The following is a 10,981-nucleotide window of genomic DNA, read 5'->3' as shown; positions in this document are numbered from 1 at the left end:
CCCACATCACCAATCAAAGGACTGTCAGTCCATGGAAGGTCAAGCCCCAGCATAGCCTCATCACACAGATGGAAAGATGGAGGCTGCCAATGAAAAGCCCAACAGTCTGCCAATAAGAGCCACCCCCCTTCCCGCAGATTATGCCCTTGAACGACAATTTCTCTGATTATTTATGTAATGACTTTGAATTCAATGACATGGTCTGTCTAGAAATGAAACCGAAAGACGTTAGTCATTAGCCTTTTTAATCAGAATGTCCATAAATAGTATGACTGTACACATCATTTTACATGGGAGACACACACGTGTACTTGACGTGTGGTGTTGCCCTTGTTGCTCTGTAAAACCCACCAGCAAACACACCTATGGATCATTTCTCATACACAGTTCCAAACTGCTGAGGTCAAAGGTCCATCACTTTGCCAGGGTAAAAGCATATTCATCATAAGTGACCTAGTTATAAAAAGTATAAAACATAAGATTTCATAATTTTTGTACATATTTGCAACAAGTTAACAAAAAACAAAAACAAAAGTAAGACACACATCCAGGAATCTAAGTAGACATTTGACGAACAAAGAACAGCAGTGTGGAAATTAATTAACATCAACCTGTTGCACCTGAGAGCCCCATAGAGTTTTATTGAATGTCTCAAAGAAAAGGTCTTAAAAGAGAAATTATTGTGCAGCATTTTTCTCTTTTTATCCTTCTAAACCCATCAAGGTAATCTAGGTTGTCCAAATGCAAGGCTCTTACTGACCATTAAGCTACGTGGCTGACGAACAACCCTTTAGTGCATCTATTAGTGCACCCAAAGTGTCCTTGTCTGAGCACTCTAAAGTGATTCACCTGCTAAACCCTCACCGACGCGTGCACAACGTTTTAATCTCAACATTAATTTGGTAAGAAAATGCAACCGCGAACTATAACCGACACACCCAAATCAATCTCTCCTACATGAAAGCGAGGCTGTCCGGGACACCTGTCACATCCGTCAGACACGTCAATCAAATCGGTACCACAACACCTCGACCGCCCCGTTTCTATTCGTGTAACTTCAAGATGCCTACCTGGAGCTCAACATAATAATTGCTAGAACATATTATATATATATTTCTATATATAATATACATTCTATATAGCAATAACGTAGCTATGCAAGCGTCTGTTGGGGAATCTTTGGCCTTGTGCAGGACTTTGTTGTCAGTTCAGTGCTCCTAGCCCAGCTCGTGGCTCAGGTGCATACCTATGGACGCCTCTCTGATGCTTCTGCCTCAGAAGCCCCGGTCGCAGCTGGAGCTTCCAGGATACCCAGAGGGCGATCACCAACACTGCCACACAGCACTCAGAGATTATTTATTCACAGAGAGCAGTAGATTAATCTGAAAGAGGGAAGAGAAAAAAAAAAGAGGATGAGGAGAATGTTTCTCAGTTGAGTCCATGCTCCTTGGTGCCCAGACATCATTTGGGTGCGTTACCCTACCTGCTCCATAGACGGACACGCGATGATCTGAAGGTCCTCCCCGCTGTACTCCTCCTGAAGCAAGGCGTGCAGTCTTTGGAAAACTTGCTGGATGTTATTCTGTAGGAAACACATGCTGTAACTGAGAGCTGGAAAAGGAAATTAACACATTTCTATCTGGCCTACATCCCCTTCTTATCTTGTTTCCATGTCAACCACGCAATTTAGAGTCTCTCTCATTCACCCCACCAGCAACCTTTATGAACAATACACAAACAACACAAAGCCACATATTCTATTAGAGGTGTTAACAAAAGGGGGCCCCACTACTACAAATTCTAAATGACCATCATTCCCCAATAGGCGGGGCCTTTAATACACCAACTAACACTCAAATCTAAGGTTGAATTAAAAAAGCCTACATGTATATTCAATAGCCATTACTTGAGAGAGACAAAAACGCCTATTTTCAATCTCACTCCTAAATCTCAAGGGATGGGCCTTCAAGTGCAAACATCCGGTGTGAATGGATGCCACGCTCACCCGCACAGGCTTGAAAAGGATGAACTCTGTGTCTCTGTTGGCCAAGTACAAGGACATGCTCTGTAAAATGCTTGGCAGCTTGTTCTTCATCACCCGGTAGGTAGCCATCACTATATCGTTGATCTTTGCTAAAAGGAGAAAAAAGCAACTGAGAAAAATACAAAAAACAAACAGGAAAAAAAAAAAAAACAGTGACATGCCCTCTAGCTGCACTACAGAGGGTTTGATGAATAATGATAGCCAGAGCACTTCCTGTGACAGATCTTACCTGGTTGTGCCCAAGGTTGCTGAGACAGGCTGTACGTGGGACCACCCTGAATCGCCATGGTTTTAAGAGCTGCTACCTGAGCGCAGACACACACACGCGCAAGAGCAAAACACAATCTGAAGTGACTGTTGTGAGCGATAGAAAGACAGACGAGGCGTTATTGCAGCAGAACTGCTACACTGAAAAGATTCAGAGTTCCACAGGATATTACACACACACACACACACACACACACACACACACACACACACACACACACACACACACACACACACACACACACACACACACACACACACACACACACACACACACACACACACACACACACACACACACAGCGATAGAATTACATTTCCTGAGTGAAAAATGCTTATCTTTAGTCGTCAATGGCACAATGGCTCCGTGACCTTGTTTGATCAGCGAATGAGCAAATAAAGACTTTTTTTTAAAACGGAAAGACGAAGGTCGGGATGTGCCGTTGGCGCCCGAGGCTCAGTCTGCCTTCCTTTCAACAGTTACCTTGGTGAGAAACTCCTCAAGGTTCCCCACAAAGATCTGAGTCTGCTGCTGGATGAACTGCTCACAGCTGAACTTAAGGTGGCGGTCCACATCCTTCTTAGAGTCTATGTAGTGCTCCTTTATCTCCGGCGTTCCCTACAGGCCGACCGGGACAAAAAAAAAAGCGGGTTTAAGTGCTATCAAGTGGCATTTCCCTCGGCGGGGGTGCTATCAAAGTATTTAAAGTCTATGATGTGTTAAATAAAAAAGAAAGGGGGAGAAAGACGACCTACCTCTAGCAGGAATTCAAGAATGGCGTTGTGACTGTTGAGCCGGAAGAATTTAGGAACAGCCCTGGGGTTGAGGATTTTGAAGGCAGCGTCTTAACAAGAAAAAAAAAATAACACAGAGATTAGGATCTTGGATGGTGTAGGGTTACAGTGCCCTCTAGTGCTTCATATTTAATATGACCTTGAGTGAGACGTGGGGGGTAACAGGAGGAGCCCAGCTGCCATGTGAGCTATTGGTTAGTGTACATTATGGTGTTGCATTACACTGTAATTTCCACATTAATTGTTGCCACTGGTGCATGTGATAGGCACAAGTAGCTTAATGAGCATGTGAATGTAATGACCGGCTTTACCGAGCTGAACACCAAACGTTCCCCCGCACCTTTAATTATCTTACCCCGAGTTTTCTTCAGGTCCAGTGAGATTTCCTTGATGGCGAAATCGGTATGGAAGGGGGCAATCTGCTCGCGCATTATCAGCAGGTGCTTGATCAGGAAAAGCTGCCCGTCTATTTGTGTCTACAGAAGATGATACCACACTGTTAAATCCACACTGCAGGCTGCCATCACAAAAGGGCATCTGCTGAGCTACAGAGAACATAAAAAGCACAGGCTTAGAGACGATAAGGGACTAAGTCTAATTAATAACTTCTGATTAACCGTTGCTGGGAAAGGGGGACATAATATTGTGAAGGGGAAAAAAAAAGGCAGCAGCCGAAAGCTTTGATTGCTTAGCTAATGACTAAAATGGCGGAAAAAAGACATCAACATCGGGTGGAAACACACCCGCCGAGATTGATGTTACCGCATTAATTCGGAGTGTTAGGTTGAAACGGGCCAGTTACCACAGATATTGACAGCGAATGTGAAGGTGAGAGAAGCCCATAAATAAGGGACGGTCTGCTGAACACTCTGAACACTCTGTGGAGTGTAATGAAGCACCTATTAAAACAAACTTCAAATGACATCGCAGCTGCTTTAGTTAAGGAACTTGTAGCCTGGAGGAGTTTGGAGGAAATGGAACAACAATGTATGGAAGGAAAAAGGAGCGGATTGCATTTAATGTGTGTGGGGAGAAAAAAAAAGGTATTATTCAAGTGGAAGAGCCGACATTTATGGTGAAAAAAATACAATGGAGTGAATATTCTCAGACGTGTGTGTGCCAACCTTGTTTTTGAGGACGATATCAGAGGCTTTAAGCAGGGACTGGATGCAGGCAGATAGGGCCTCCTGAGACAAACCCTGGAAGACTGCTCTCTGAAAAAACACCAAGTCACTGTCAGCGTCACTCTGCTAGTATGTCACATCATAGCATCACATGGAAACCAATGAGGACTCACATCTATACAGCGATAGAGCTTGGACAGACAGACGAGGGTCCGTCTGACAGTAGGGTACCACATGCCGTGGAGGTCGGCGGGAGAGATGGACGTCTGTAGGCGCGCCGCTTCTATGTTTGCCGTATTCAAAAGGAAATAGAGGTCAAGTCAATGATGCGGCGAAGCTAAGCAGGCGCGCCGTATTTTTGGAAATACAGACCTGCGTTGCTGTTTCTTCTGCCCTCGGGTTCCTCCAGCTGTACATCAGAGAACGACTCCTGAGTTCGCTTCATCTGCTCTTCTTTCAAGCTCTGAGCGATCCTCTGTGTCGGGAAGACGAAGAGGCAGAAGTTGAAGGAGACGCGGGGAAGTTTAGGTGTTGTGTTTTGATGGTGAGAATATGGGTTTCAACACCTTAACTACAAATGACTTGCCTCCATCATCTCCAGTTTCTCCGGGTAGGCCAGATCTCCTGATGCCGGGTTGTAACCGGAGATGTCGGTCTGGATATAAATGTGAGTTCTGTACACGAGCCTCTCCTGGACGTCCTCCAGCATCTGCTTCACCACCGCATCAAACGAGCCCAACTGCCCCACTACAGAGAAGCACAAAGAGGTTCAGTTTACAGTTTAACCAGGATCGCAACTGTACGACGCTTCCACTTCCATATTTTTGCTGTAATCAGACACTGGGCTTGTTGTTCAGTTGACAGCTGTGATGGATGGATGGAATCTGCGCTGACGGTGAAACCTGTGAGCTCATACCCAGAAACATTTCCACTAAACAGCAGAAGTCATTGTCATTCATCTGACAGTGGAAGTGAATGGCAGCCAGAGAATAAGGCACAGAACCATGAAAAAGTTTGGACAACTTAGATTTTTTTTGCTTTTTATTGAGTTAAGAAAACAAATGGCAGGGAGGCATGCACATCACGTCTGCCGTCAGGGCTGAGTGATCGATACTTTATTTCATAGCTTATGTTATTTTACCGTACTAATGAGGTTGTAGCTTTAGGGCTTTGAGCATTGATTACCTTATTAGTCAATAAAAGCTGTGAAAAGAACATAATGGAGTGTCGGTGGAAGCACGTCAAATTACTTCAGATAGACGAAGGGAAGTGTACAAAGACCTGGAAGCACAAGCATTCATAACTTTTGTTTTCTGAATCTGAAGGTCTGACCTACCGTTGTTATGAATGTGGTCTTCCAGCATCTCGTTCTTGAGGATGCTGCAGAGCTCCGACAGCGTTTCCAAATGAATGATGTGGATGATGAGAGGCCGGAGGACGTCGTACAGAGACACGCACAACTTCTCCAGCAACTCGCTGTCAGAAATGAAGGCGAGATTAAACAGAATTTACTGGCCTTCCATTAGAAACATGACATCAAAATTTAAAACTGTGGTACATCTGAGTCGTGGTTGTGTGCTGGCAGTGGAACTTACTCTAGTTTGAGTGTAGGCTTGGAGAAGAACTCCTGGAACAGCTGGTGTTCATCCTGGCAGACGTGAATCATGAAGGCACAGCCGCTGCGAACCTGTAGAAACACACATTATGTGGCTCCACTTCAAACAAGCGGGGCGGGGGGGCGGGGGGGGTGGGGGAGGAGGAGAGGGGGGCGGTATCTGACTGGTGGTGTGGCATTTATGTTGTTTCACTGTGTGAAATGTTGACCTTTAATTATAGCATTCCCATCAAACCAATTAGTGGAGTGCTTTTAAATGTCAGGGCACAGCCAAAATACATTATCTCTGCCGGTTTTGTCAAAATGTGATCAGAAGTTTAAGGATGGTTAGAATTCGACCATTAGCTACAACACCAGCCATAGTTCAATTTCTGGTGGTTGGGGGAACAGGAACGCACAACTATGCAGGGCTCGGAGGCTTTCTAAATGCACAGCAATGCACACAAGCCTGCCGCACGCAATGTCAGGTTACATTCATCCATCATGAGCGCGAGTCCACAGACTCCAGAAAATATCCCAGAGGGCCTCACGGTGTGTGTTTTGCACAAGCTCAAATGTCATCTGACTGCATCCAAAGGGCAGCTCCACTTTCAACAAATGGGAGCCTCACCAGAGCGCAGTGGTCTTTGCTGTTTTGGTTGGTCAGGTCAGTAATGGTGGACGTGATGCTGGGACTCAGGAGCTGCTCTCTCTGGTCCAGGTAACACTGGTGGATTTCGTCGAGGAGCTGGTGGTACCTGATGGGATCAATAGGAGGAGGAAGAGTAATAAGTGCGGCGGCAGCGAGGGTCGCGTCTGCGTGTCACATTCTGTGTGTTTAGATGACAGTCAGGTTGTCAGATAGTCAATAGATATCACATTTATTTCCATATATGAATGCGGCTCAAAACAGAGGCGAGACTACCTGATTGGTTTTTGAACGGTTCGGGTTTTTTTGCAGCACATATCTGAGGCGTGCCACCCGAGAGAGAAAAGTAATAATTGGGTCACTTAGGGTTGTGTTACTTACTCTGGAATCTTCTCTGCCCGCTGTTCTATTTGTTCAATCAGCGACTGAGGGGAGAAAAACAAATGTCAAAGCTGCTGCTGCTGTGGAGATCTGTAATTTTATTCTGAGGTAAAAAAAAAAAAATGAATAAAAAAAGAAAAATTGAATGTTCCGTGAAATCTGAAGGCGGTAATAAAAAACACGACACACACTCACTCTAACTTTCGGTGCAGCTGCCCGAAACTTGACATAGTAAAGCGTGAAGGCGTTGTCTGCGTTGGCCAACCCTAATGGATCCTGGGGAACACAAAGACACGCATTGTTATCCCCTACACACAGTTATTAATGGGTTCTTGTATATTCTGAGGTAATCTATCTTTTTCCTTACCCTTTTGGTTAACTGGCCTGTGAGGTGCTGCATAGTGTTTACAATGTGGCTCTTCATGAAGTGCATAGCTTTAGAAAGACACTGCTTAAACTTAACCAGATAAACGGTATAGTCCTTGAAATTGGGCTGCAACCAAGAAGAACAAAAATAGTGTGAGACAGCTTTTAACACCACTGCATACATACCAATGCATAGATCATAATGTATGGATAGCGTTGTTTCACAGCTAATACATATTAATAGTACATTGTGCAATTCTATCGCTTGAGAGCAGGATCATTAATGTGCTCCATTACACTCACTCGTTCAACACTTCTATGCTTGCTTGTTGGGGTGAGTGACGGTAGAAGGAGGTTGTGGGTGGGGAAGCGTGCCCTTAGATCAATTTTAATATCAGATGGATGTCAGAGGGCCATTGAGCCACATACTTACATGTGATGAAACGTATTCAATGCAGTCGTCCAACTTTGACAGCATGGGTATAAAGCCTTCACTATTTACAGACAAGGTTGGCGAGTTCAGCTTCTGCAAAAGGCAGCGAGAGAGAGCAGGAGGTAAAATACTGTTCAGTTGGGCGCAGAACACACATTTATTCAGTCAGTGATGCGTTTGTTTGATGGGCAAAGTTTACACTGACACTGATTAAAAAATGTACTGCTTTTATTTTGTAGCCTGCATGAATTACAGACTGAATTTCTGTAAGTGAGACGCTTATAGGTGAAGAAATCCTGTGTATTATGTTCAGGGAAAGCTAGAATGTGTCTCGCAGTTACAGAATCAGGTAACGCCCAATTTATAAAGACACTTTCTCATAAGACATTACCTCAGAGTACTGTTTTACCGAGTCATGCTGTAACTGATGGTCCATTATAATTATAACAATTACAATCACAAGTCATTCTCTTCTGCAAACGACTTCACATTACTGAATATAGCATAGGATAGTAAGAAGCCCAACATACCGTGTTTATATTCTCTAGCTCATTAAAATAAGACAGTTTCTGCTGTATGTTCTCTGCCAGGTCAACCAACTCCGCCTGCAAAAGACAAAGAAACAATCATTCATACCTATGCTGCACCGACAGGCCTGTTTAGGATTCTAACAATAACTTCAATAACAGGCAATTATCCTTTGATTATATTATATATCATAACATGTCAGTAAACCTGCAGCTGACAGTAGGAATGACAGCACACACTGACCTGCTCCTTCAGGAGTTGTTCGCAGGCCTCGTGCAGTGTGCCTGTCTTATTGGACACAAACAGGTATTGTTTCTGAAGGGAGTCCAGGTGCTCCAGAGCGGCACTGACATCTTTCAGAATAGCATCACATTGTTCCTGGTAGCAATTTAGATGGTCTCTGGTTGTCCTGCAGAAGTACAAGCGAGGTGTCAGAATGTATGCACGTCCTGGTTTGCACTACAGTTTGATAACAAAAGATAGATTCATCTGTGAGTCGATCTGGACTGAACTCTGTCAACAGCCCGGGTGGAAACTTGAACACACGTCTCAATCGCACCATAGTGGCGGATGTCAGAGCAGAGGATGACTCATCATCTGTCAAAGACTGTGATCCAAAACCGCACTAGATTACGTTTCCATTACAACAGCGTGAAGCGACCCCTTTAGAATCATCAGCTGGTGTGGCAAGAAAACAAACACACATCTTCTCTCCACAGGGACCGTCACAGCTGAATACCAACGCAAATAATATTCCTCTTTCTTTGACAATATTTGCCACAGCTTGACCACAACACCAGCTGCCTTATCTGCATACACCAAACAGCAATTGAAATTTTATGATATTGGATTTCCTACACATAACATTTCAGTTCATCCTCAATAAAAGCCATTTTCAGTGCGTCAGTCACGCCTGCCAGCAACTGTTTGATTACGGGCTCATCATACCCGCCGCATCATGTGCCACCTGCTCTGTATTTATGAGCTCTCTCAAGCTCACACACAAGCCATGCTGGTAAAATATACAACCTGAGGGAACAGTCAAGTGCAAAACACTGCTTCACACACACAGATCATGCATCTATGACATAGAGAAGGAGGCTTAGACTTCAGCACCTGTATTTGGTGCTCTCATCCTGGTCCATGTTTGTCTGTAACTTGGCAAACCAGGCATAGAACTGCAAAACAGAAGAGATGAGATGTATAATTACATTCTTACAAGTCTGATGAGTTGCCTATTCTCAGTGGAGGCGATGCAGACTGACTTAAGTACCTGCTGTGCCGTTTCTATCCTGTCACTCTCCATCTCCAGCATCTGGAAACCCTTGAGCAGGACGTCTTCTGTTGATGCAGGCACGGTGGTTGTGAATGGAGCCTGTAAGGACCTCGAGGAAAGGCTACACAAATCCTCAATGGGCAGCTGCAACGTAAAGCACGACTGATCAGGTTTGACGTGGCCGACAACAGAAGTAGCTCGATAGTTAGCATACAGAAGCCGTGTTTGTGCGTTTGACAACCGGGTAAAGTAGCAGAATGTTGACTTGCATTCGGTTCACGCATTTGCATTTACTAGCCATTACGTCTGTGTTTAGAAAGTAAGTTAGCGACCGTGTTAGCAGCCTAGCTAGTCGGATCCGGGTCTCACCTCTGAGGGGATAGAGAGGCTCTCCGTGGCGGTGCGGATCTCCAGGACGGAGTCCGTCTGTCTCTCCGAGAGCGGAGCTACGGCGTCGGTGCGGCGGTCCCATAACGACAGCTTCTCACGGATGTCTTTATCCGTGAGGTCCAGAAGAGACGGATCTATGCACGCCATCGTCACTTAGGACAGCAACAACGTCACGTCAGCAGCAGCGCGCCGATACTTCCTGTTCCGGGAAAGTGGGCGGGGCTTAAGGAGGCGGATGACTACATAGATCAAACATTCACCGTCATATAATTTTAAACCTCTATTTTATTGTTTACATCGAGAACTATATACAATAAGAATATGTGCTTTGAAATGACAGTGGTAAGAATTGACGGTAAGTAGTAAATATATTTATATATGAATATAAAGTTTTTTTACGTAGTAAGAGTCAAGTTCCTCCGTCTTCAAAATAATGACGTTGCTTGTTTCTAATTAAGTCCTATTTATTCTTTGAATTACCTTAAAATAACGCCTAGTTTTTATAGTTAGACAGGAATACAAGACAAAAAGACAAAACCTCGTGAAGTTTTTCCTGTGTTTAATTTTGACCCTATTTAATTTTAGAGTGAACTTTAATACACCACCAGCAGGGGGAGCCCCGGGGCATATTCTTAAGGGACAATGCTTGGTACAATCAGTTGCCTTTCATTCTCTGTTAATTAGTTTCTTGTTGGATATCAAAACTGTCAAAGTAATATTTTTTTTATGAGGATTCAACATAGGGCCTAAATGCATTGCCGTGCGAACGGCTCAAGGCAATCTTTTGAAACCCTCCCAGATGTTGTAACTTAATGCTCCATCGTCTTTGTTTAGTCACATGGGTAAATAATAAAGCATTAAAACAAACTTAACAATCTGCTAAGTTTCTGGATGCGTCACATGAAGACAGCAGTCGTGTACTGCAGTTCTGTTGATCCATGTCTGCAGGGTGTGTGATGGGGAGGTCACGGTGAGTTCAATGTTCCTTTTTGTTGCCTACTTGAAAGAAGACCCCCCCACACACACCCACACACACACATTCAAGCCACATTACACATGCACAAAAAGGGATGTCAAAGCGAATTTTGTCAGGAAAACTGTACGTTACTCAATATGGGTCACCGTCCTGAGGCT

The 10,981-nt window shown here is 44.3% G+C and overlaps 1 protein-coding gene across 1 annotated transcript; it reads right to left on the bottom strand.

Annotated features, from left to right (window-relative positions):
* Window positions 1-228: 228 nt before the first annotated feature.
* Window positions 229-10,040, bottom strand: cog3 (component of oligomeric golgi complex 3). The gene is made up of 23 exons (XM_076169954.1): window positions 9,827-10,040; window positions 9,455-9,601; window positions 9,298-9,359; window positions 8,425-8,590; window positions 8,184-8,258; window positions 7,654-7,746; window positions 7,222-7,347; window positions 7,050-7,130; window positions 6,855-6,898; window positions 6,456-6,582; window positions 5,826-5,917; window positions 5,567-5,706; window positions 4,817-4,977; window positions 4,603-4,705; window positions 4,404-4,513; window positions 4,231-4,320; window positions 3,462-3,582; window positions 3,068-3,156; window positions 2,796-2,930; window positions 2,274-2,349; window positions 2,006-2,133; window positions 1,484-1,582; window positions 229-1,382 (listed from the first exon to the last, which is right to left on the bottom strand). The coding sequence occupies exons 1-23, from the start codon at window positions 9,992-9,994 to the stop codon at window positions 1,353-1,355; spliced, it is 2,463 nt and encodes an 820-aa protein (XP_076026069.1). The 5' UTR covers window positions 9,995-10,040; the 3' UTR covers window positions 229-1,352.
* Window positions 10,041-10,981: the final 941 nt, after the last annotated feature.

Source organism: Genypterus blacodes, unplaced genomic scaffold (genome assembly GCF_046128005.1).
Source record: "Genypterus blacodes isolate CSIRO-AG114 ecotype Tasmania unplaced genomic scaffold, CSIRO-AGI_Gbla_v1 ptg000214l_1, whole genome shotgun sequence".
Classification (NCBI taxonomy): Eukaryota; Metazoa; Chordata; class Actinopteri; order Ophidiiformes; family Ophidiidae; genus Genypterus; species Genypterus blacodes.
Note: the sequence above shows the minus strand (reverse complement) of the source record. Positions and strands in the feature narration are given on the sequence as shown.